The sequence below is a fragment of the Pelmatolapia mariae genome, linkage group LG12, assembly GCF_036321145.2.
Source record: "Pelmatolapia mariae isolate MD_Pm_ZW linkage group LG12, Pm_UMD_F_2, whole genome shotgun sequence".
Lineage (NCBI taxonomy): Eukaryota > Metazoa > Chordata > Actinopteri > Cichliformes > Cichlidae > Pelmatolapia > Pelmatolapia mariae.
Window position 1 is genome coordinate 10,650,353 of NC_086237.1, and position 25,437 is coordinate 10,675,789.

Genomic DNA, 25,437 nt, shown 5'->3' on the forward strand with positions numbered 1-25,437 from the left:
AATGTATTCGTGGCAAAAGGAAAAAACAATTGGCTCATAAAATACACCATGCTCTGCAATCATTATTGCACATATGAATGATGATGATTCCATGTCCTAATACATTATACAAATACTCTGTAACTATACTTCCATTTATTTTCACATAACTACATGTTTTTGACTCAATTCATTTTACTGAATACAATTACCTGGTAACTGATAATACATTTTTTTTAGGTGAAACTACTCAAAAGTGCAAATAAATCAAATCAAATAATTTCTGCAAGCTGTAAAAGAACATATTAATGATCAGTAATTAGTAGCCCAGAACTGTATTTTATTCTGAAACCTTTCATTCTCCATCTTTGCTGCTGGTATTATATTTTGAAGATTACACATTTATACTTTTACTAGTGAGTGTTTCACTGTTTATCCTCCTTCTTTCTATTTTCACATTTTAATGGTTTTAGTGAAATATTCAAATGATATTTTAATGTCTCGTTTCATGAGGGTTCCCATTTCTCTGTAGAAAAATGTTGTTCCTGCTACTGGGTTCCATAGGTGGTGCCCATTGACACCTGTGTTACAAAAAAACACAAACAAACAGACCGACATTTAAGATCTTAGTCAGTACTAACTAAGATCATCAGTGAAAGTGAAGGAGAAAAGTCCCTTACCGATGCACTGTCTGCATCTTCAGTCAGATGTGTTGTTTTGTGTCTGCTGTAAAGATCTCGTTTCCTTGAGCAAGTCACCAAAAACCAGTCAGCAACCACGGGCACCTGAACGAAAATAGTCAAAACATTTAAAATCTGGTGTTTCATCACTTACACGGATGCTAGTCTGAACATTTCTCTTCTCACCAAACTGAGGAACGACAAGGCTGCACCCAGGTTCACTATGGTTGGGACGATGGAAAATCTTCCTGCCTGTAAGAACCCCAAACTACCATAAGACTAAAGTAAAAACACGGACGGTTCTTGATAAAATCATTGCTGTTTCAAGATTTATTCAGGCCTCACAGTTCCAAACACAATGACGTCGAAGCGGATCCCATAAGCTTTGATTAACGTTCTGGTTTCCTCTCCATCTGCTGTCTTGTAGTATTTAGCAAATCTAAAAGACAGAAGTTTTAGCAATTCTTTTATTCAGCCTTATACATTCATCAGTAAGTGTATGTTTAAAAAAAAAAAAAGTTTTTCACCTAAAGTTGTATCCAGGGGCCACATTGTTGACAGGATGTTTGTTGTCCAGCCTCCTGAAGCTGTATTTAGGTAAACACTCCCCTGCCCACCAGTCCAAATCACAGCTCCAGTCAATAAGAATACCAAGGATACCCCCCTGTAAAAACAATCACCCAGTTCAGGTTTATTCAGTTAGCACCTTTAAATTTAGGTTAGATCTGTACAGATGTAATTAAACACAACAATTAAAATATGATAGTCACTACAAAAAGTAGTGTTTGGACAAAAAACAATAACAAAGAATGGTATAAAACTAATACACGCCTATGCTACAGTATTTTAATGACTGCTTGTGCTTTTGGCCATGAAACTGAAATAGTAAAATGCGTTTTATTGTAGGAGCATAAATGCAAAAAAAAAAAAAAAAAGCTTCAATGGCCATTGCTAGGTGATTGCTAGGCAACCATGATCATAATATACATAGATAAGAACCTGTAAGGACCTAAAATTTGGTTGAAAACACCAACTACAATTGAAAACAGTGTTAGACAATAATCATTAAGTTCAAATATGGCATGCTGAATGAAAATGTTAACTTATACCTGCTTTTCAGAGTTTAAAGAGACAACCATGTAAAACAATGTCTCCTACAATGAAGATGAAACAGCTACATAAAAATAAACCATAGTGCTCAACCACACTTAATGGAAAGCCAAAAAATGGCTTTCAGAGTTCAGCATTTCCAGCTGTTCTCAGCTCCCATGGTAGACTTTAATCGCAGCAGCACAGAGCACAGAAGCTAGAAAGGTTTTTGCCTTGTGATCTGGAGCGACCACAGAGAACATAAAAAATGCATACATTACACTAACTGTGGGAGTGACTATCAGACGGGAGCCAGGGAACCTGAGGACTGTACTGGCTCACATCCTGCTTATGAGACATATATACTGGAGGAAGACCATACAGGAACTTGAACAATGAATTCCAGTACAGAAAGACCACGATCATTCGATTCACCTTCACAGCCATGTCTTGAAAATCCTCCCCAGCCTCTGAGACAATATGCTTGAGTCTGAATATGGGACAGTGTGGGTCTGTGAGACGGCTGAATTCACACCTCTTCAGGTATGAGGAGTTCACATGAGGCAGTATGTTTCTTCTGGAGGAAGGAGGACAAGGCTCCGGTTTAATGGGGAAAACTGTGACTCTGTATGTTTGCTTAAGCATCTACAGATCTCCCTCTTACATTCAAATGCAGTTCACCGACCTGTGAAAGTTGAACTTTGGGTACGTGATGCTGTTTTTGATCAACACGGTGAAGTTTTCTGCTGCAGCCAGCAGCGCATGCCTGCGGGACATGAAACAACACATCAAGCCTCCACAGTCCTGGAACTAGTAACAAATATTCTAACATGGTAAATATACTCTTACTCAGGCAGCTTAGTGTCTATTTCAAGTGGGCACCATGAGAGCACTTCACAGGTCCGTGCAGTGGTGGAGTAGTTCTCACACAGTCCCGTCTGTATACCTGGGTGGAAAATAAATTTCACGCTGAGTTTTTGCTGCGTGAGGCCACAAATATTAAAGGGGCTGTATCATCAGGGAGGAAGGCCTACCGTTGCCCCGGGGATCACTGCGTCCCTCGACACAGTTGCAGTCATCCACACAAATAGTTGATGGGCTTGGAAGCTGCAGGAAAAATCTCCAGTGTTAATGTGTATATTTGAAGGTGAAGTTAAAAATCCTAAATAAATTTCACAAAACATTTTTAAGCAATAATATGCAAAACAATTAAATAAATAAATACATTTTTAAATGCTGGATGTAGAAAATATGACACAAACGGATTAATTACATTTTTAAATTTATTAAAAATCTTTGTCAGAAGCTCCCAATTTTAAAAAAAATATCTAGAAACAGTTTCATTTTTTCAGGCTTTAAAGGGTTAATGCAAACATTAAAAAGTATTTAATACTTAACCCTTTAAAGCCTGAAGTTTCTTGAGTCTTCTAACAATTTTTAATTAGATAAGTATTCATTTGGCTATATGAGTTGTAGTTTGTGCCATATTTCCTGCATCAGGTATTTTTGTGCAATTTACTTGCCGTGGGAAAAAAAAAATGACACTGATGTGTAGAAGTCTCAAAAACTCACAGAAAATATGATACACTTGACTTTAAAAGGGTTTCTAATCATATTTATGATTTCCCCCAACTGAAAAACAATAGCCTCAGAGAAATGCAGAAACAGAAAAAAAGAAGCTGTTAATACAGTACAATGACCATCTACTTGGCACTCTAATGGTCTTCACCACTGGTTGTGTGAGTTTGGCAAGACGAGGATCTGTTTTGTAACAGCAGTGACTCACCTCGGGACAATGTGACTGCTCTTGTTTTGGGGTCACAACCATATTCGTCAGCACAAAGAATGAATGATCACTCTGTCAGAAAGTAGAGCAGGGAAAAAGTTTCCAGGGAATGAAAAAAGCCAAAACCTGTTATGCTGTTCTCCCCCCTCACATATAAAATGACAGAAATGCTAAAATGCACGTTTCAGTACCTGAGGAGGGATAATGTAATCAGCCACATCCCAAAAACGAGGCTCCGTGTCAGATGTGTTGGTGAAAGCGAAACCTTTCACTTTCGTGGTGACGGTGCTGATGACAGTATCTGTATCCTGGTAGGCCTTCTGCACCACACACACATACCTACAGCAGGTTCGCAGAAATGTCTGAGTTTAACTGTGCAAGCAAAAACATCATTTCATAATCCACATATTACCACATCCCCAACCAATCAATCCCCTTCTCTGATTTTATTGGGTACTTACCCAACCACATACATCACCACCAGGAATTGGGTGAACCTGAACACAAATCCTACACCTAAGCTGGGAATAACCAGCGTTTTTGGTGTTTCGTAGTCAAAAGCATAGTGCAGGAATCTCTTGCAGCAGCCTGCTGACTTGCTCATGGCTACACTACGAACCAATGAGAAACAATAACGACTTGACAAAGCCGTCTTTATTCAAATTCATTATATTCAAATCACATTTACTGCTTGGCAAATATAATTTAAAGCAAAGTGTTTTTACACTAATTCCAGTTTAGACAACTTACATACTGTCATGGTAAACTTATTTTATGCTGACATTAGACTGTTGGACATTTTTAAGTACATTCCTGTAAATAAGATTATTTAACTAATTGTACTGGGTTATTTGATGTAGAAAGCCAAAACAAATATTGGGTCAAAACACAACGCACCAGCATAGGGCTGCCTCGAGTGCAATAACAGCCAGCCTTGACTCAAGAAAACAGAAGGATTTATTCCTGCCACTTTTCTACTTCTGAAGAATAAATGTTGGGCCAACATCTAAGTAATATAAATACACATATACAAAGGCAGTAACTATAAGTAACTACACTGGAGAAAATATCAGTCCTGCTAAAGGTTTGCAAGCCTACCTAGTCTTGGGTCTTAACTGTATATTATTTTATTCTTTCAAAGATAATGCTATCCATCCATCCATTCTCTTCCACTCATCCTTGTCAGGGTCACAGGGGTGGGGGGTGGGGGGGGTGGAGCCTATCCCAGCTGTCTTAGGGAGAGAGGCAGGGTGCACCCTTCACAGGTCGCCAGTGGTTAATTTAACACATTTTCATAAATTTCACTCGTAACTGTTATCAGTTTAACTTAATATAAACACATCTCCCTTTTCTCACCCTCAACAGGTTGTGGAGGACGGCTGCCCATCCACGAGCCTGGTTCTGTCAGGAGAAGAAGTTTTCCTTCCCACTGTTGCCAATTGCTTGCTTATAAACGGTCAGCTTATGATTGGGGACTTCTCTCAAATGTTGTGGGGTCTTTTACCTTACAGTGCAAAGTGCCTTAAAGTGGCTGTTGCTGTGAATTAGTGCTATATAAATCACATTAAATTTAAAAGTCTAGAAAAAAATATAGTTTGTTTACTGATCATTTGTTGTATGATATCAGCTGAATAATGATATACCAATCTGCATAGCATTAAATGCAAAATTTCAGTTGGTCCATTATAATGACATAAATGAAAATATAAAAATATACAAAACACACTTTACTAGGTGCGGGATGTTGATAACATTTTTTAGTGCGGTAAAGTTATTATTATTAATTGTTAGTTATTAATGTGTTAGTTAATGTGTTAGTTACAATGTAGCTTGCCATCACCAGTGTGTGAATGTGTGTGTGAATGGGTGGATGACTGGATGTGTGAAGCGCTTTGGAGTCCTTAGAGACTAGTAAAGCGCTATACAAATACAGGCCATTTACCATTTTACCATTAACTCAAAATAAAGTTTTTATGACGAATCATGTGGACCCATGTGGTAAATAAACCAGTTCCAAAGTGAGCAAAACGTGGCTGCAAACGAGGTCTAACAGGTTCTTACTGTCATCTCTGCTGTTCAACATCGGATACACACTGAAAGCATAGTATTAGATATAATATTTGATTTCATTTTGTGAAGAGGTGCGAAACCTCTCTTTAAAAGAGTACAGCACCTTCTTTCAAAATGTGGAAATACTGAAAGTGCAGGAAACACAGAACCCTTTGTTGAAACAACTCACCAGAAATTTCCATGCCACTTTCAGATACTGCCAACTCGAGCTGATTAAAAATTGTAAAAACAAGCACACACTGAGAACGGCATTGGCTATTACTACAGACTGGACACTAACATGGGAATTTTCTGTTGTGCGTGAATGATGAAGCAATGAGTAACGGTAAGAAAACAAAAGCAACATTAGTTAAGAATATTTCTTTATTCGTAACTCACATTGACCTTCATGAACACAGGACAGATACAATGTCACTTTGGTCCAATAGTACCTCAGATATAAATTCTATTAAAAAAAGAAGACCCCTTAGGCTAACAGACACTTTGGCCACCAAGACAAAATGACATAGCTTGCCTTATGTAAAATAATGTTGCATCTCCACTCTTTCAAGTTTCTCCTAAGTCCACATTGCCATAGTCATACAGTTTAAAAAGTAATCATACAGCAGATTGTGTACAAAACATAAAAATGGATACTGTTCATTCTGCAGTTTTTTAAAGGACAGGGTAGACACAAAGACATGGCAATGCATTAATAAAACTAACGATGTTCAAATATTATGATGCGTTTCAGTGTTTTTCAATTTTCAAGTATGAGATGAAGGCATCTACACTGTATTGTACAAAAGAAAGACAAATAGTCCACAGTAATGAAGCTACAGTGATGTGCCGATCAGAAAAACTTTGTTCATGTTTGTATCCTTTAGGTAGCCCATCATCCATGTCAGTGAATGTCTCACTCACGTGCCCGCCTTTGTTACTGTGTTCTCAAACAGCACAGCCAGTAAGCCCAAAGTGATCTCATATTCGTCCGAATTCAAAGTCCACCCCGCCGTCGTGCAGGCTGCCTTCATTTGCATTATCGAAGCTGTTCTTCCCGTGGATCTGTTTGAGGTGCTTGCGGAGAACTGGCTTGTGAGCAAACACCATGTCACAGTAGTTACAGCGATGCGGCTTATCTCCGCTGTGCAGGTTTAGATGATCCAACAACGAGCACTTCTGAGTGAAAGTCTTACCGCAGATCTTACACTGGAAGGGTTTGATGCCCGCGTGAACGCGCATGTGCCGGTGCAGGTTGCCCTTTTGCGTGAAGGTCTTACCGCACAGCAGGCACATGAAGAGCTTGTGCATCTTGAGGTGGTTGGCGTAGTTCTCGAGTTGGCGGAAGACTCGGGCACACTTGGGGCACTGGTGGTACCACTGGAGAGGCTTGTCGTAGTTCCTCTGGTGTCCGCTGTGTTTCTCTGCAGGTGGAGATGAAGGAGGAGGGCTAAGTGGGTATCCCGCCACGCCAGGCGGAACCGCCATCTCACTGCTGCGGCTGTCGACGGTGGAATTAATGAGCGAGTGCTGGGGCTCAGGGGAGTGGAGCTCTGCAGGAGGGCTGGTGGAGAAGTGACCGGTGATGGAGTTCTCTGCAACATCAGACACAGACTCCACCTTTACTATAGTGATGTCACTCTCCACTATGCCTTGCCTTGGACGCCTGGTCAAGATCTGGACAGGGCTTTTGGGCTGTATAATCACATCATCATCTTCGCTTTCATCATCGTTATTATCCTGCTCCACCTGCTCCACTAGCTCTTCCTCCTCCTCCTCCTCTTCCTCCTCCTCCTGATGGACAGTCCGCACCTGAGAGCGCTCTTGTTCTATCCTTGCCTGGGAGGATAAACTCTCCTCCCTCTTCTCCCTCCGCATGTTTACATCCACCTCCAGCTGGCGTGGAGCCTGTGGTTTGATGAACTTGCTGAGGGCCTGAGTGCACTGCTCTACAATGTGGCCCATCTGGAGGAAGCTGGCCACTGTCAGGTAATGCACCAGCTCCAGCTCAGGAAACTCCAGCTGGCCAGTGTAGCAGGACAGCAGCAGCTGTCGGCCAACTTCTGCCTCCTGGATCATAGAGATCTGGACCTCCCTGGAGTCCTGCTGAAGGATGAACTGGTCCCTTAAGAAAGAGGAGCCAGCAGCAAACACCACTTTGTGACCAGGGACCTCCAGCTGGTTGATGCGAACAGTAACATCGCAGAAGCGCCTCTGGTGTCGCAGAAGGTTCATCTTCTGTAGCATGGAGTCTCCAAATGTGGAGAAGCGGAACTGCAGAATCACTTGGTTCTGGGCCATAGTGAACCAGGGGACCACAGCAGCTGTAGTAGACCAACATGAAAATACAAAGACTGAATATCTCTCCTAGGAATAGGCTACTATAAATTTTGCGAATCAAGTCTAGTTCTAAGGCAGGGGTGGGGGACTCCAAGCCTCAAGGGCCAGTGTCCTGCAGGTTTTAGATATCACCCTGGGTCAACACACCTGAATCAAATGATTAGTTCATTTCCAGGCCTCTGGAGAACTTCAAGACATGTTGAGGAGGTAATTCAGCCATTTAAATCAGCTGTGTTGGATGAAGGAAACATCTAAATCCTTCAGGACGCTGGCCCTTGAGGCCTGGAGTTCCCCCACCCTTGTTCTAAGGTCTCGCACTATCCGGACACCGATTAAAATTTTTAACTTTAGGTGGCAGGTGGTTTTACCTGGATGTAAACATTTTAAAGATTTTGTTAAAAAATTTAAAAAATAAAATAAATACACAGACACATGCATATATATATGCGTGTGTGTGTATGTACCCGCCCACTATATAGTTTATATAGTTAACATCACCTGTGTCAATTACAGCCATACCAATTATAACCACAACAATCAACCTTGCGTGTGCTGCCTGGATAGCGCGAGGCCAGACTCGATTCACAAACCGGTCAATTTAATAATTACAAGGCTATCGCTTTCAAAAGTTTCTTAGTTAGCGGTTATCTTTCAATGTCCTATTGAAAATGACTGTCCACGCTTTAATTCGGCGTTGACCAGTGTAACATAAGACCAAAAAAATGCTAATTTAAATCGGCTGCTACTATAACTGCTTTTTACGGCGGTAACATCATTGACGAGCAATATTTAAATTAAATATGAAAGTGTTGAATAGCCATTACAGCCTTACTCAGAAACGCATTAAAAGGAAATGTGGGTGTATTAATGATACAATATTGCCAGAATGTACCGATAAACAAGACAATATGAAATTATCGGTCTGTTTTAAGCGAACACTGCAACTTGACTATCGTTGTCTGAGTATATTAGCGTAGCGTCCAGCTAACGCAAGGTTAAAGTCTGGCCTTTATTTAGAGTAAACCTGAGTAAATCCCCCCCCAAAAAAATACATTAATCTGGTATAACACGTCCATGGCTAACGTTAGCTGTACTGTTGCTAAATGGCATCAATAACACAGCTCTATGTGTCCCCTCGGCCTACTCCTTACTGTTCAGCCAGCCGCCCAGGCTGTCCTATAACATGCTTCACTGTTGCTTTATAACGAGCTCTAAAACGGCACTTTCACTTTTTCCTCGCAGTACTGAGTGTTGCGTACCTGCTTAAGCCCTTGTAAACAAACTGGTTTGTGATGCTGTAGGTGAGACGTTGGCCTGTCTGGGGGATATGGGGGAGCTGCTCCGGATGCAAAACACCTTTAAAGGCCCAGTACACACATCTCTCGGCTTGTCTCTGGAAACGCGTTCCACATTCAAATATGCCCCATAATACTGTTTAGGAGTAGTATTCCAGCCCCATCGTTAATACGCCATCTTTTTCTCCGTAAAATTGTCGTTTGCTTTCAAATATCAGTTATTTTACAGGTGCACTGGAGAGAATGAGCTAGATATCCACGAGATTGAAACATTTCAGTTTTTCCTGTAAATGAATGTGTTTTATTAAATGAGGGCAGGCGAGAAGTCGGGTGTGGGGTGATTGAATGAGACTCTGGCTGGAATAACCATATTGGGCTTCATCTCTGCTGTGTGGGGTTTCACAGTGCAGTGTTACTGGCTTGCATGTATTCTGGTTTGCGGTGTGTGTTTGTTAGCTTCCAGGCTCCCATCAGATCTGTCATCAGGTTCAGTCTCTGCTGAAGGTCTCAAGTGTAACCTTTGTAAAATAACGTAATATTTCAGTATTTCTTGTGGCAGCATTTTTTTAGGTCTCTGACAGATAATCGATTATTATCATAATTTAGTGGTTTGCAGGTGAATGATTTCAAGTGCTCACAGCCATAGAATAAGCTCAAGGTGGGAAGGTGATCTGAAAGGTTATACACTCCTTTTGCAAGTCTAGACTAAAGCGAGCTGGTAGTTGAATCTTGAATTGAAATCTATGGAAGAATTTTAACAGATTTGACTTGTGATCCTATACACACACAAAGACCACTATGTCAAACCAGTGATTTATGGACCCCTGTCAAATGATTTATGACTTGGGAAGTAATATGTATCTATGACAGTCATAATTTTTATGAATATCATAAAATTATGATACGTCATAACTCTTTAGTGATCAATAATGACATGCACAAAAAAATATGGACTAGGATGATGAATAGGATTTTTGAGATAGAAATGGACTATGGGATCATTCATAATGGTGTGCTGTTGTCATTTTAGTCCAAAAAGTAAACTTTTTAGACAAAAAGTTTCATAAATGGTAGTTTTGTTTTGGTTGATTTTTGATTGTATATGCCTTATATTCTAATATTTTTATTTGTGATCCTCAGATTTGACTGTCCTGCAGCAACATCTGGAAGAGCCCTCCTCTCCAAGTCTAACAGATACATTGTCTGTGTCAACCACCAGCATTCAGAGCAGTGACACAAGCGATGCTGGATGTCAAAGGGTTCAGCCTCTATTGGACAGCATACATGCAAGAAATGTAGATACATACATATTGCACTTACACTTACTGCAATAGCTACACCCTTTTTGCACATGCTCTTTCTTATTCAGCTATTTATCAATAAGTAACTTATATGTATATATATATATATGCATGTATATATTGTATGTATTGTGCTATTCCTTACTTTGTGTATTGTCTGTCTTTGTTACTGTTTGAACTGGAGCACTGTAACCAAAATAATTTCCCCTAGGGATGAATAAAGTATTCTGATTCTGATACATTACTTAATAGGCTCACACTTGGCCCTTTAGTGGCCATTACTTGAAAAAGCTTAAACACGAAGATAAAACAGATTAAAGGAAAATAAATAGTTGTTTGGGTTAAAATTGTCTCCTTTTTTGTCAGTTGTTTTGTGGTTTGTATCAAATGTATTTAGACAGTGGAGCAGATTCCAACTTCCAAACCACCAGGGGTGACTGTCATCCATGAGTATGAATAAACTGGTAGTTTGAAAGATTCCACCAGGGGATTAATGGTGAAGATCATTGTAGCTCACATGCATGAAAAGGAAGGGTAAGAGGCATGATGTTTATTCCATTCATTTTTCAAACTGGCAAGAATCTCATCACAAACAACACTTCTGCTTTTGCAGGAGAACTCTAACTAAAGCGACAAAGGAGTTGCATGCACTTGGAATCGTGTCACTCTTCCCATCTTTGAAGGATCTTTACTCCAAAAAGGGATATGTGAGTTTGCACTGCAACTGTAGTGTGAGATAAGACTTGATAGATTTTGGTTCTTCTGATTTTCTAAGTGTGAGGGGCATATATATATATATATCTATACAGTGGCTTGCAAAAGTATTCGGCCCCCTTGAACTTTTCCACATTTTGTCACATTACAGCCACAAACATGAATCAATTTTATTGGAATTCCACGTGAAAGACCAATACAAAGTGGTGTACACGTGAGAAGTGGAACGAAAATCATACATGATTCCAAACATTTTTTTTTACAAATAAATAACTGCTAAGTGGGGTGTGCGTAATTATTCAACCCCCTGAGTCAATACTTTGTAGAACCACCTTTTGCTGCAATTACAGCTGCCAGTCTTTTAGGGTATGTCTCTACCAGCTTTGCACATCTAGAGACTGAAATTCTTGCCCATTCTTCTTTGCAAAACAGCTCCAGCTCAGTCAGATTAGATGGACAGCGTTTGTGAACAGCAGTTTTCAGATCTTGCCACAGATTCTCAATTGGATTTAGACACCAGACAGGTCAGGGATAAAGTTATTGAGAAATTTAAAGCAGGCTTAGGCTACAAAAAGATTTCCCAAGCCTTGAACATCCCACGGAGCACTGTTCAAGCGATCATTCAGAAATGGAAGGAGTATGGCACAACTGTAAACCTACCAAGACAAGGCCGTCCACCTAAACTCACAGGCCGAATAAGGAGAGCGCTGATCAGAAATGCAGCCAAGAGGCCCATGGTGACTCTGGACGAGCTGCAGAGATCTACAGCTCAGGTGGGGGAATCTGTCCATAGGACAACTATTAGTCGTGCACTGCACAAAGTTGGCCTTTATGGAAGAGTGGCAAGAAGAAAGCCATTGTTAACAGAAAACCATAAGAAGTCCCGTTTGCAGTTTGCCACAAGCCATGTGGGGGACACAGCAAACATGTGGAAGAAGGTGCTCTGGTCAGATGAGACCAAAATGGAACTTTTTGGCCAAAATGCAAAACGCTATGTGTGGCGGAAACTAACACTGCACATCACTCTGAACACACCATCCCCACTGTCAAATATGGTGGTGGCAGCATCATGCTCTGGGGGTGCTTCTCTTCAGCAGGGACAGGGAAGCTGGTCAGAGTTGATGGGAAGATGGATGGAGCCAAATACAGGGCAATCTTGGAAGAAAACCTCTTGGAGTCTGCAAAAGACTTGAGACTGGGGCGGAGGTTCACCTTCCAGCAGGACAACGACCCTAAACATAAAGCCAGGGCAACAATGGAATGGTTTAAAACAAAACATATCCATGTGTTAGAATGGCCCAGTCAAAGTCCAGATCTAAATCCAATCGAGAATCTGTGGCAAGATCTGAAAACTGCTGTTCACAAACGCTGTCCATCTAATCTGACTGAGCTGGAGCTGTTTTGCAAAGAAGAATGGGCAAGAATTTCATTCTGTAGATGTGCAAAGCTGGTAGAGACATACCCTAAAAGACTGGCAGCTGTAATTGCAGCAAAAGGTGGTTCTACAAAGTATTGACTCAGGGGGCTGAATAATTACACACACCCCACTTTGCAGTTATTTATTTGTAAAAAATGTTTGGAATCATGTATGATTTTCGTTCCACTTCTCACGTGTACACCACTTTGTATTGGTCTTTCACGTGGAATTCCAATAAAATTGATTCATGTTTGTGGCTGTAATGTGACAAAATGTGGAAAAGTTCAACGGGGCCGAATACTTTTCCAAGCCACTGTATATACTTTACATTGTCTGCACTTTCTTTTTTTCTTTCTCTAGGAGCATTACTATGACATTCAGAGCAACAAAGGTTTTCTTGAGTGGCATGTCAAAACTGTGCAACGTCAATCCAAAACCACCACTTCATCACAGAACAGAGTAGAACTAAAAGGAGGGCCCACATCACCAAGGATGTTTGGTTTCACTGATGACCAGCAAACAACAGGTCAACGTGTGGAAGCCAAGTCTCTTCTTCATCACACCACTGACCAGGACATAGTCTTCCAGAAGTTGAGAGAGACATTCTGCTCACACACTTTCTGTGTCCTGATGAGTGCTCTGACACATTTTAATGTGCTCTACAGACAGGAAAGACTTGCTTCTTAAAGGCCTTTAGTATCATAAACTGACCCTGAGATCCTGGAACAGAAGAGAGGACCTCTTCACACCCAATAATCACAATGTGAGTCTGTGTCAAAAAATGATTTTAATAAGTTTAATATGGTGATAATATTTAATATAAAATAATAACTATTTACAAAATGTACTGCTAGAAACTCAGGACAGTATTAGAGCACGTCAGCACTCAGGAGCATCATGTCTTCTTGAAACACCTGGAAACAAGGACAGAGGGACGTTACGCTCAAGTCCGATGCGGTGTTTAACTGAACTTGCTGTAAGCATGAAGTGGACACTGCTGACAACATTACTATTTAGTTTTCAGACTTTAATTATAATTGCTGTCTTTTGTAGTTTAATAAAACGTAACTAATACTGAAAGATAAACATCAGGCGATAATATGTATGATAACTGAAAATCTAAAAGCACTGTAATAACTATAGATCATTATACTAATATACTGATGGATCAGTGTGTCTACTTAGACATAAAATTATGTTAATAGTGTGAAAATGAAATGTAATGAAGTGTGTGCCATCTTCCATACCAGGTTATACTGTAGCCTCCCCAAATAACCACGGCAACCAGCCCTATAGTAGCTACAGCAGACAGCGATGAAACCCTCAGAGCGTACGATGTAGCTGGAATGAAGAAAGTCTCTGTGAGTAAGTGACACTTTGGAAACTGGGGTAAATTGAGAGTGTCATAATGGTGGATAAAATGATCTTGCTGACTGCTTCACAGTGCATTACCTGTTACTTTAGCCCACAGGACACAGGAACTTTTTAAGGCCTAGGAGAGAAGACATGCAGCTAAAGTCCGTCGAACATATTCAGTCATTACTTTTTAACCATAGAATAGCTGCACTCACCGATTTCCACTGACTGACAGCCCGTAAAATGATATAATAGTTCTTGCCACTCTCCAGTGGTGCATTATAAAAGCCACCATAGAGCAGCCCATCTCCTATAGTAAGATTCATCTCTGTTCCAACACGATGGACTTCAAACTGAGCAGTGATGTACTCTGCTGGTGACTTAAGTGTGCTCAAAGGCGGCGCGATTGCAGGAGAGGAACAATTAAACATTATAATCCCCTCTACAGGAAGCACAAACACTTGGTACAAACTGGGAGAAAAAAGACAAAAAAAATTAACTCTAACATGCAACATTTCATGATTTTGTTTGGAAAGGATTCAGAGATATCAGATATCTTTCCCCTTGCCATGCTGATACCTTATTAAGTCCAGTGTGTTGGGTGATCTGCGTAGACTCAACGTTGGTAGAGGAGTGTCAAATTCCCTGTAGTAGACAACTGGTCCTGGAGGTACTATTGATTAAGATCATAATATAAAGTATTTTGCTTAGTATAAAGGGAACAAAGGGAATAAAATGCACAATACTTTTATTTATTTATGAAATATATTTGGTACATTGATTGGAAATAATTTGATCAGACTACAGCAGAGTTGAGGTTAAATTGCTACCTGGTAGACTGGTGTTTGTGGTGACAGAGGCTGTGAACCTGGCAGATGTTGCAGTGACGGTGATGCTATAGTTTGTGACTGGAAGCAAGCCAAGGCAGAGCTTCAGCTGGTCTGCTTTGGAGCTCAGAAATCTCTTCCTTTTGTCATAAAAGGATCTCTGGTAGTCCCTGGATCCAGTGTAAGTCACCTAGAAAGTTTAAACCAAATGTGTGATGGAGAAAAGTCCTGGTTGCTAAAGAAGGTAGGTGATGTTTTATCTCACCTTGTAAACCTCTGTGTCCTCCTCGTACTTTTCCGCTTTCCACTGCAGGCAGCTTTCATTAAAAATAAGCAGGTGATTGATAGGTGGTTTGATTTCTGAAAAAAAAAAAGCATTTTGTGGGATATAATGAACATGTCAATCACAGTATTTACCCACTACAGGCTGGTCATGGACAGTTGTTGTACTGTATTATTATCGTTATGGTCCTGGGTTTCAGAACCAGTGTTTAATTTGTGGACGTAATTCTTGTTTATTATGTAATGTTCCATTTAGTTCTTAGTTTGATTGTGGTTGATGATCACATTTCTTAGTATCCCGAGCCTCAATTATTTGTTTTGGTTAATGATTATTTCATTAATATTCTGCTTTAGGGTTATTTGGCACGGTCTCTTATTTTCTTATTCTTTCTATTGTGTCGTATTATGTTAGTCTTTTGTTTCTGAGTAATTACTTCCTGTTTTATTTTACTTCCCTTTTCTCATCTTCCATTATTATTTTCAGCTGTGTTTCCTTTCCCCCATCAACTCTTGTATTTATTGTTTCAGCTTCTCCTTGTCCTTTGTCAAGTCATCCCTCTAGCTGTGGATCATCTAGTGCTGAGTGTGCTTGTGTTTGGAATTCTTAGTATTTCCTGATCTATGGATTCCTAGTTTTCTGTAAACTGCTCTGTGGACTCTGAACTTTGTTTATCACCTGGGAAATCAACATCAAAGCTTACACTGAGTTTTCTCTCTGCCTCCTGTCTCCTGCCTTTGAGTCTGTAAATAACAACAATCCACAAAGCTTATGACAATTATACTGCACTCTTCCATCAGTTCTGTCTTCAGTTAATAAAAACCATGCTCCATTGGACTGAGATCAGCTGATTTACTTGGCCACTGAAGAATATCCCATTTCTTTGCAACATAAAGCTACGCTTTAGGTCATTATCCACGTGTACTGTGAAGCACGATCCAGTCTGTTGTGCAGCATGTGGCTGAATCTGAGTACAGAGTAGCACCTTGTACACTTTAGAATTCATCCTGCTACTTTTATCAACAGTCATGTCATCAATCATACACTGAAGACCTGATCCCACTGGCAGCCATCCCATGCTAAAGCATTCGCTCTGTTGTGTTTAACAGATGGTGTGCTGTGCTTTGGAACATCAGCAGTTCCTTTCCTTCTTTTCCCTTCTTTTCTCTTGCCATCATTATGGTACAATTTAATATATCTCTTTCTTGTATCAAAAGAATCTTTTCCAGAACCGATCAGCCTCTATTTTGTTTTTTCAGACAAAGACTAATCTGGCCTTCTTGTTCTTGAGTGTAACCAGTGGTTTGCACCTTGTTGTAAACACACTATATTTCCATCCATGAAGGAATTTCTTGGTTGCAGACTTTAACAATCATTCACCTACCTCATCAAGAATGTTCTTATGTTGACTAGATGTAATGATAATTATGCAGTCAGCCACTTTAGTTGTCTTCTGCAGTCTTTCAGGCCTTTTGGCCAGCACAGTCCTTCCTTTTAAGAATACTGAGTATTCTGAAGGCCAGTAATCTGTATTACCAATACCGGTTGTTGATCTGGCTATTCTGAAAGGTTTTCCTTTTTGGGGGCTTTTCAGCCTTGTTAACTTGCATCAGAATCTCTTTGGGCCATAATGAAAGATGCACTGAAAAGCTGCTAAATACAAGTTAAACATTTGGAATCTCCTCCAGATGCCTGTAATGAAACAATGAGAACTGTGGCTTTAACTGTATGCTGACACTTACCTATGCATCTCAGAGTAGCTTTCTGCCACTCCCCGGAGCTCCCGCACACAGAGACGTTGCTTCCCCTCCAGCTGTGATATCCTGCCACGCAGCGGTGGATCACAACACTTCTATTATGCCACACCACCTCTGAGTTGGCAAGAAAAGGAGCTGGGCCACATTTAGCTGGAAAATAGCAAGAGTGAATTGTTTAATGACTCAGAAATAGTGCTATTCATTGTTTTTTCAGCATGCACCTAAAGGAAACAAAAATCCTAGAAATAAAGAAAAATATTAAGATCCAACATTATTTACATGTATATGACGCAGACCCACAGAGCATGCAGGGACAAACAAATTAATAAGCAGCATGCAAACACATAAACAGCATGCTAATAATCAGAAATAATGATGCTCCCACTGCTGAACAGATACAGAGAGATCGTTACTCTACCTTTGCACTTTATAGATACTTCCCCCCACTCTCCTGATAGTGAACATGTTGACATATTATTCCCACTCTCCTGGTAAAATCCTTCCATACACTCATACAGCACAGTGCTGCCCGGTGTGCTGTTGTGGCCCCACAGGAGGTTAGCGTGGGGGAGGGCTACTGGGGGACCACAGCTTATTTCTGTCTGACACACAGACATGAATGAGCACAGACTGTGGGCTATAAAGAAATGCAACAAGACAGACACACTGTCCAATCCTCCATTAAACATGCCCCTGAACATGCATTACGTAATAATCTGCACCTTCACACCACAGCTCAATATCCTCCCATAGTCCGTTTTCTCCACATACTGAGTAGTTTCTCAGGCTCCTGGTGTAATATCCCTCTGTACACTGGTAATAAACCACACTACCAATGCGTGATGTGCCATCCCATAACATTTTAGCGTTGGGTTTTAAAACAGGCTCCCAACAGTTGATTTCTACAACAAAAAGAAAGCTGGTCATTGTGAGTCATAATAGCTAGATGTATGTTGTCAGCAATGCTTCCACAAATTTAAGTTTTGAATTGTGTATGGTTAAACTGCACAGTGGTTTAAAATGACTTTACAGTAATTAACACACAAGTTTATAGTTAATTGTCACCTTGACAAACGATAGGTGCTCCATCCCATTTTCCACTGGCACTACAAACAGATACATTCCCTGTTCCAGCATTGAGATATCCAGGTTTACACTGATAAATAACCTTTGAGCCCACAGTGGAAATTTTATCCCAGTGCATGACTGAATTAGGGATGAGTGGGGGCTTGCCACAGTCAACTTCTACAGATGAAAAAAATCTATCATTTAACAGAAGAAAATAAACAGTTATTTGTGTCTCGAGAGCGCCAGAAGAAAGATGTTACCTTTGCATGAGATATCTGGTTTTGTCCAGTAACCATTAATTGTGCACACTGAAACATTGTTTCCGTCACTGTGATAAAATCCTTTTTTACAGTAGTAAATTACAGTGTTTCCTGGGGTGGAGCTACCTTTCCACACTTGTCCAGTGTGAGGCAGATTTGGAGGATCCCCACATAATATCTCTACGACGGGAAATGATACACAAAGGGAGTTATGCAGGATTATAAAAACAACTGAAAGCACAAGACATTTAAATTTACTTCGCAATAAGATATTGAACAATATAGTTTAGTTTGTCATAGCAAGAGAAACAGGTATAATCAAACGGGACCGACCGGGTCTTAAAATCAAGTGACTTTTTAAAATTGGCAATATTACTGAGTGCCACCTTTTAAAAATCTCTTTAATCTTGAATTATCTCATTAAATCTCTACATTAAACCTTTATTTATTTATTTGTTTTTCAAAAGTCCTTATGATGTTGTCCTGTCTTCCTCCTCTTAGCCTGGTTCCATCAGAGGTTTCTTTCTGTTGAAAGAGGTTTTTTTCCCCCACTGTCGCCAAGTGGTTGATATAAAGTGGCCTTGAGGTGACAGTTGTTTTTTCGGTGCTATATAAAATTGAATTGAATTGAATAATTTAATGCTGCTTTTTTCATTAAAAAACAATCCATTGTTTGATTACCTTGGCATGACAAAGTTGGGGATGTCCACTGACCATTTTCCTGACAGGTGGATACATTATTTCCTCCTTTGTTATAAAAGCCGTCTTTACAGAAATAGAGCACAGTGCTGCCAGGGGTGGAGTTATAACTCCACACCTGCCCAGTGAATTCAATTACAGGAGGATTTCCACACAAGATCTCTACAAGGAACGACAATCACCACAACAATGTAACACAAAGGATTCAGATTAATTCAGTCAGTCAGTCATTTTCGATTAGAAATAGCCCTCATCAGCATGAAAGTACAGTGACAGTACCTCGGCAGAGCACAGATGGACCCGCCCACTGTCCAGCTGCAGTGCAGATAGAGACATTTCCCTTTCCAACATTATGATATCCAGAGTTACACTGATAAACCACCTCAGTGCCCATCCTTGTGCTTTTATTCCACAGCAAACGTGAGTGAGGGACGGCAGGTGGAGAACCACAGTCAACCTCTGGGAGCCAAAGTAGTGACATGCTGCGTGAAAATGTTTTCACCTGAAAATCTCCAACAACTCAACCTGATCCATTTCATGATCAATCCTGTCACTGGCTAAAACTCTCTGGATGTTGGAAAAACATGCAAATACGTTATTATTATTATTATTAGGCAAGTTTTTACATTAGTAAAAATAATGCATTAATACTCAGAACAAGTATTAGAGTAACTTGTTTCAGCAAAAAAACTAAACATTTTTTAGGTTTATAAGCATATTAGGAAGAAAATCAGCATTAATACACTCTCCATTCCGTCTCTTATCTTCTTGCTGGTGTGACTGAACTGATGATAACAAATACTGCAGTATGTGAGTTTCATGTCAATACAAGCACAAAAATGTGACACATGACGTTTTAGTCATTTCTGTTTATGGAATTTAACAAAACTTTCAGCACCAGGGGGCAGCATTTCACCAGTGGATGTGTTCATATATTTTCTGATATGTGTTGCTGTTTCTAATCTCTCTATTTCCTCATCAGGCTTTGCTTGTGTGTCCCTTGAATGACTAGCCTGGAAAATAAAGGTTACATTCAAATGCGGCACCATCTTGTGGTACCGATTGGTATCACGTGCGGCTCTCGTTCAGCTTCAGTTCATATCTCGCACATTTCATAGATGCTGTGGAAATAAAGTTATAGCACTTGTTTCTTCACATCTGTTAAAAGCCATTGTTAATTTTGAGAGGGTTAACATATTTTTAAACACACAAATGTACTATAAGGACCTTTAATGATTAATTTTTAAACGGGTACCTCATCAGTATGACCCAAACAAAAGAGTAATGAGCTTAATGATCCTGAAATCCTCTGAATAAGTAAAATTTGGCAGATAATCCCCTTGAGATTCACAGTGTTGTCTCCAGTGTTAGCATGAAAATATCAGTGAATGCATTTTAAAACACATAATGTTAAGCAGAGCTGAACATCACAACAGCTACAAGCACCAAAGAGTTTCATTACCTTCACAGACCATGTTAGGTTTGCTCCACAGCCCCTCAGCACCACACACAGAGCTGTTGTCTCCCCTCCTCCACACAAAGCCTTCATCGCAGATGAATGTGGCCACGCTGCTGTACGTAGTTCCTGTGACTGACAGTAGGAACGTGTCCTCCAGTAGTGCAGGCGGGCCACAGTTAACAACTGAGCAGGACAGAATTATACACAACTTAGGTTTACAAAGTTGTAAACCTAAGTTGTTTACAACTTAGGTTTAGTTGTAAACTTAAGTTGTAAACTTAAGTTGTAAACTTAAGTTTACAACTTTACAGCTTTTCTTTACAGCGACTGGTTGCATGGATTTAATTCAAGATTGGCTGTCATTGTCTAAGGAGCTTGGTAAGAAAAGCGTCTGGACTTCTTTAAGTTTCTTGAAGATGTTTCATCTCTCACCTGAGAGGCTTCTTCAGTTCTAAGAGCAATTGGTCTCCATCTTACGTCACAACACCTACAACATTTCCAAACACCTTGGGCCAGCCACTTCATAAACGCATGGCACAACATAGAGCAACCTCGACAGGTCAAGACTCAGTTGTACGTTTGCATCTAAAGGTCAAAGGTCACTCTTTCGAGGATGTCAGTGTTCACATTTTGGACAGAGAAGACAGATGGTTTGAAAGAGGAGTGAAAGAAGCCATCTATGTCCACTGTGAACAACCATCTTTGAACAGAGGGCGGGGCTTACAACACCAACTGTCTGCCATCTATAATCCAGTTTTGAGATCCCTTCTCAGACGCCTTAACGCCCACTCACATCCTGGGTCATTTGTTTTCAATAAATCACATGATAGGGTGGGGTTAGGTTTCACAATGGGTTCACCGGAAACCTTGGCTGATTGTGACCCACACCCATTGGCTTGTGTGATTAGGGGTCCTGGGCCCTCTTTGGGACACTCCAAAAAGGGCTTAAAAATGTGGAAGTCTCCACCAATTGCTCTTAGAACTGAAGAAGCTTCTTGGATGTGAAATGTCTTCAAGAAACTTAAAGAAGTCCAGAGACTTTTCTTTCCAAGCACCTTAGATTACCATGACCTGGATGACTGAGAACCTTCACATTGGCCTTCATTATAATATTAACCAGATAGTAGTGTGGCAGAGCCAAACCGAGAACCATATATTTTTAACATTACACCAGAATTCTAGAAGAGTGACAAAATGTCATATAAATAAATATGAGCGCACCTTTGCAGCAAGCTTTGTCTCTCAGTGGGTTAAAGGGTTCTACTCCATTGTGGATTTTGTATCCAACCTGGCAGCTGCAGTCAAAGCTGCCCTCAAGATTCCTGCATTGAGCTCCCTCTCCACACTGCCCTGTGATCCCGCACTCATCAATATCTGCACAGCCAAAGAGAGATGATGAACATGTGGCTTAAATTTGCTCATTTAATAATGTATTTCTAATATCATAGGTGTTGCTTAAAAAACCCCGGGTACAGCGCAAACTCACCCTGGCAGTGGGTGCCATCATTTGGGATGAAAACAGCCATGTTGTTAGAAGGGCTGTAGCCGGCCAGACAAGTACAGTAGTAGCTGCCAAAAGTGTTGTGACAAGTGGTGTGCTGGCCACAGATCTTACTGGATCCTATCTGACACTCATCTTTGTCTGGAGAAACAAAGAAAACGATCAATAAGAATTTTTTTCTGCAAGTCAAAGGTGTGGAAAAGGTCTATGGGAATAATTACCATTAGAGTTTATAGACATTTTCATAAACCCAAATAATGTGAGATAAGTAACCGCATGATAGAGTATTATGGTTGAAATAAACTAAAAATACTTTTCAAGAAATTTTTTTAAAAAAGTATTTTAATAAATAAGTTGTTGTTTCAAATCTCACTAATGAAATTAGTATGGACCCTCTACAAGATACTTCTGTCGAGGGTTTTTAAGAGATGGTGCAGAAAACTACATCTGTTCAGAAGGAAAAACAATCTTGGAATCTTACTGCATCTGTGCAAAGTGAAATAGCTGCAATGGACAGATGTGAGGATATCAGTGGTTACACCTCTGTGGAACAAAGAGGATGCAGGCTGTATCAGAAGATCAGGTTGTCTGATACAACATAAATCCTCTTTATTGCACGAGGGTGTAACCATCAGTTTCCTTGTATCTGTCCACTGCCAGCCAGTTTATTTATTTTTTTTTTACAAAATCCGGCCAACTCTTCCAAGCTCATATGACTCCACATTTCGACTTTTTTCTCAAAATAGTATTTGGACTTTAACCTATTTTTTTTTTTAAATATATATTTTTTAATCTGGCCCTAATACTCGTTCCTTTTAGTAGTATGTATTAATACAACTCTGTAATAATTTTTTTATACTTCTTACTTACTTCACACCTTTATTAAACTTGCTAAACCACTTCCATACCCCTCAGCATTAGCAGCATTTTGTGTTTTTTTGCTAATAATCAAATGTAATACGATGCTAATGTGCTAAATTAGGATCACTGCGAGTATTAGCCAGTTCAGATTAGCATTTAGCTCAAATCACCATTACCCAAGAATAGCCCATACAGGTACAACCTCATAAAGCTGTGAGTATGGATTAGACTCTGTCTAGTTTTGGCCTCTTGGATAGAAACTATAATAAGATATACCTTCAAGTGTCAGGCGGCAAGGGGTTGTTAACATACTGAGTAAAGCAACATGAGCATCATTTGGAGCTATATTTGTAGCTTGTGAGCTGCTAAATACTCCATCATGCTCACCAGCTTATTAACCTTGCCTGTGGCATAGCCAGTATAAAACATGGATATAGCTTCAGGCTAGGAAAATAAAGCCAATGAAACTTTGCCTTAACTCATGTAACTTCCAGACCTATTGAAGTCTTTCTGATGTGACCTCTATAAACACGTTAAACTCTGTAAATACTTGTTTGGGGTCATATGGAATTAAAAATGACATCTACTTTGTTAATTGTGGTCATACTCTGTTTTAAAATGATTGCCTGTGATATAAAACTTTGGCTAACACTTTGTCAATCAGACCGCCTCTTCTCCTCACATCAGTTATTTTACTGCCAAGATGCTGACAGTGGAGACGCTCATGTCAAAACTGTACAACAGGTACGTGTCATGTTTTAGTCTATGGTCTGTGGGCTGCTTGGTTACATACTGTTTGATTGCTGTGCAGCAGCAGAGTGCTAACAGATCACTGCTGTTGTTAGAAATGATCCTGATGTTGGTGGTAAAAAATGATAAATTTGATGAAACCAAAATAGTTAGCATAAAGTCATTAAAGAGCTGTTTGGAGTCTTGGAAAACTGTACAAGTGGATGCTGATTCGCTGTGGGTTTATCCCTATGAGCAGCCTCTTTTACATTACATAAAGTTACTTGATTAATTTTTAATATATTAACTGGAGCAGCACTACAGAATATATTTTTTTCCTACCTTGACAGAAGGTTCTTCCATTTCCAACAAAGCCGTACTTGCAGTTACAAACTTTGCCCGAGCCATCTGACTTGTCGTCACAGGTGGCATTAGCATGGCATGTTGAGCACACATCCAACAGACTCTGACCCTCTGCTGGCTTACCTGAGAGTTTAGAGAGGACTCTTCTCCAATTATCATGTTGATACTTAAAGTTGTTCATTATGTCATATAAATCATACGTTGTAATTATAAAATCTGAATTGCTGGGAGAAAAACATTACTAGGATTCTCACCTGAAAAAACGAAGAGCAGAAAAAACACAATCATGGTTTTGGTTCCTTCAGCCATCCTTCCAGTCTCCCCGTGGACTTCACCCAACACAAAACCTCTTCGTCCTCATCTTCGTTTTTTCTTCTTTCTTTTTTTTTTTAATTTTATTTATGTACTTCCTTCTTGTGCACCATTATTAAGCTGAGCACATTTGATAACCAGAACTGTGAGTGGGTGAGCTGAGGTCACCCTGGGAAAGAAACTCCTTTTCTCAATGGTCCTCTAGCAGTTTTGTGGTTTCAGCTGTCATCGTCTGGCATGTTCAGTTACTACTCGCATCTGCAGATGATACGTTCACTACTCACAGGGGACTGCCCACTCAGCTGTGGGAGCTGATAACGGCTATATTTGGCCCCATAAACCTGCTGAATTTCCTCTTAAAAAACATGGTGTCACTTTGTAACAGTTAGTTTCGTGCATATTAAACTCCTCATTACACTAGTTTGGTGTTAACCACTGACACAGCTCTTATGGATTCATGAAGGTTAAGTGCAGTTTACCCGATGCTAAGTGACGGCTCACTTAGATTAGACTCCATAAATTTATAAGTGGTGTTTTAAGTTTATGTATTTATGTTGAAACTAGGGGTCTGCAGTGGGTGATGTGGGAGGGGGAGATAAGTCTGATGAGCTCCTATCTCTCTGCCCAGCAGGGTCCTAACTGGGGTTTTCTGTCACTCAAATTAGTAAGCTAAACTCTTCACAGCTGTGGCTCTGTATGTGTGTGTGTGTGTGTGTTTATATATTCACGGGCCAGTTTTAGACATTTTTGTCCAAACTAAAGATCAAAGTGAAAATTGTGTGTTTGTGTGAGCACACATCAGGTCTGGGTAATCACAAAAGCATTAGTTTAGTCAAACATCAAGGAAGTGAACCCTTTGAACAAATGAGTAACATCACGTGGAAAAGAGAGAAAATAAAAAATAAATGAATAAAAAAACTGAATAGACTTACAATCCAATAGTACATGATTGTTTAAATACACAGTTTATATAATTTTCTCCTCAAACATTTCACATTTTTCCCAAAAGGTTGATTCTGTTCATCTGGACGTAGCGTTTTCAGTGGGAGAAACGTTTCATCACTCATCCAAGTGACTTCTTCAGTCTCAGCTGACTGTAGGTTTCCCCAAACTTATAAACAGTAGATTTCTACAGTGACTGAAACCAGCCCACTGAATGAACAATGGGCTGTGAGGTTAGTTCCTTTATCATTAATATGCAAATTCTCATGACTAATGATCAACAACCATTGATCAGTGGCCAGAAGTACCATTCACAGAGAGTTGGGGAATGGCTTTAATCACAGCATTGTAAGATGGTAAAATATGTACCTTT

At 40.0% G+C, this 25,437-nt stretch overlaps 4 protein-coding genes across 7 annotated transcripts; all 4 read right to left on the minus strand.

Annotated features, from left to right (window-relative positions):
* Window positions 1-131: 131 nt before the first annotated feature.
* p2rx4b (purinergic receptor P2X, ligand-gated ion channel, 4b) lies at window positions 132-4,145 on the minus strand. Its single transcript, XM_063489107.1, has 12 exons — window positions 3,996-4,145; window positions 3,726-3,873; window positions 3,535-3,606; window positions 2,783-2,855; window positions 2,598-2,694; window positions 2,434-2,514; window positions 2,184-2,325; window positions 1,187-1,323; window positions 1,005-1,098; window positions 846-911; window positions 660-764; window positions 132-560 (listed from the first exon to the last, which is right to left on the minus strand). The coding sequence occupies exons 1-12, from the start codon at window positions 4,136-4,138 to the stop codon at window positions 528-530; spliced, it is 1,191 nt and encodes a 396-aa protein (XP_063345177.1). The 5' UTR covers window positions 4,139-4,145; the 3' UTR covers window positions 132-527.
* Window positions 4,146-5,960: 1,815 nt separating this feature from the next.
* zbtb26 (zinc finger and BTB domain containing 26) lies at window positions 5,961-9,997 on the minus strand. 2 transcript variants are annotated; one of them, XM_063489105.1, is made up of 2 exons: window positions 9,183-9,997; window positions 5,961-7,907 (listed from the first exon to the last, which is right to left on the minus strand). In XM_063489105.1, the coding sequence occupies exon 2, from the start codon at window positions 7,882-7,884 to the stop codon at window positions 6,565-6,567; it is 1,320 nt and encodes a 439-aa protein (XP_063345175.1). In that variant the 5' UTR covers window positions 7,885-7,907; window positions 9,183-9,997; the 3' UTR covers window positions 5,961-6,564. The 2 variants fall into 2 exon arrangements, with proteins under 2 accessions (XP_063345175.1, XP_063345176.1); XM_063489106.1 differs by lacking the exon at window positions 9,183-9,997 and adding an exon at window positions 8,071-8,261.
* Window positions 9,998-13,408: 3,411 nt separating this feature from the next.
* Window positions 13,409-24,487, minus strand: LOC134638926 (sushi domain-containing protein 1-like). 2 transcript variants are annotated; one of them, XM_063489884.1, is made up of 13 exons: window positions 24,065-24,487; window positions 23,790-23,933; window positions 21,843-21,998; window positions 21,578-21,730; window positions 20,360-20,587; window positions 16,856-17,020; window positions 15,099-15,193; window positions 14,837-15,023; window positions 14,586-14,679; window positions 14,222-14,477; window positions 14,103-14,142; window positions 13,898-13,991; window positions 13,409-13,564 (listed from the first exon to the last, which is right to left on the minus strand). In XM_063489884.1, exons 1-13 carry the CDS (start codon window positions 24,117-24,119, stop codon window positions 13,546-13,548), a joined length of 1,686 nt encoding a protein of 561 aa, XP_063345954.1. In that variant the 5' UTR covers window positions 24,120-24,487; the 3' UTR covers window positions 13,409-13,545. The 2 variants fall into 2 exon arrangements, with proteins under 2 accessions (XP_063345954.1, XP_063345955.1); XM_063489885.1 differs by having other exon boundaries at window positions 13,411-13,564; window positions 20,360-20,539; window positions 24,065-24,474.
* Window positions 17,031-20,352, minus strand: LOC134638927 (sushi, von Willebrand factor type A, EGF and pentraxin domain-containing protein 1-like). 2 transcript variants are annotated; one of them, XM_063489886.1, is made up of 6 exons: window positions 19,177-20,352; window positions 18,880-19,059; window positions 18,199-18,378; window positions 17,936-18,115; window positions 17,593-17,772; window positions 17,031-17,468 (listed from the first exon to the last, which is right to left on the minus strand). In XM_063489886.1, exons 1-6 carry the CDS (start codon window positions 19,376-19,378, stop codon window positions 17,227-17,229), a joined length of 1,164 nt encoding a protein of 387 aa, XP_063345956.1. In that variant the 5' UTR covers window positions 19,379-20,352; the 3' UTR covers window positions 17,031-17,226. The 2 variants fall into 2 exon arrangements, with proteins under 2 accessions (XP_063345956.1, XP_063345957.1); XM_063489887.2 differs by having other exon boundaries at window positions 17,335-17,472.
* Window positions 24,488-25,437: the final 950 nt, after the last annotated feature.

Excerpts from the sequence above, each read along its gene's own strand:
- p2rx4b (XM_063489107.1), bottom strand. The coding sequence starts at position 4,138 with ATGAGCAAGTCAGCAGGCTGCTGCAAGAGATTCCTGCACTATGCTTTT. Across the intron at positions 2,695-2,782 it reads CAGTGATCCCCGGGGCAACG|GTATACAGACGGGACTGTGT; the intron begins GTAGGCCTTCCT and ends TTTTCCACCCAG. Across the intron at positions 1,099-1,186 it reads GCCCCTGGATACAACTTTAG|ATTTGCTAAATACTACAAGA; the intron begins GTGAAAAACTTT and ends TCTGTCTTTTAG.
- zbtb26 (XM_063489105.1), bottom strand. The coding sequence starts at position 7,884 with ATGGCCCAGAACCAAGTGATTCTGCAGTTCCGCTTCTCCACATTTGGA.
- LOC134638927 (XM_063489886.1), bottom strand. The coding sequence starts at position 19,378 with ATGTCACTACTTTGGCTCCCAGAGGTTGACTGTGGTTCTCCACCTGCC. Across the intron at positions 19,060-19,176 it reads TCCATCTGTGCTCTGCCGAG|AGATCTTGTGTGGAAATCCT; the intron begins GTACTGTCACTG and ends CGTTCCTTGTAG. Across the intron at positions 18,379-18,879 it reads CCCAACTTTGTCATGCCAAG|AGATATTATGTGGGGATCCT; the intron begins GTAATCAAACAA and ends TTCCCGTCGTAG.
- LOC134638926 (XM_063489884.1), bottom strand. The coding sequence starts at position 24,119 with ATGGCTGAAGGAACCAAAACCATGATTGTGTTTTTTCTGCTCTTCGTT. Across the intron at positions 23,934-24,064 it reads TCTGCTCTTCGTTTTTTCAG|GTAAGCCAGCAGAGGGTCAG; the intron begins GTGAGAATCCTA and ends CTAAACTCTCAG. Across the intron at positions 14,143-14,221 it reads CTGTCAGTCAGTGGAAATCG|GCCTTAAAAAGTTCCTGTGT; the intron begins GTGAGTGCAGCT and ends CTTCTCTCCTAG.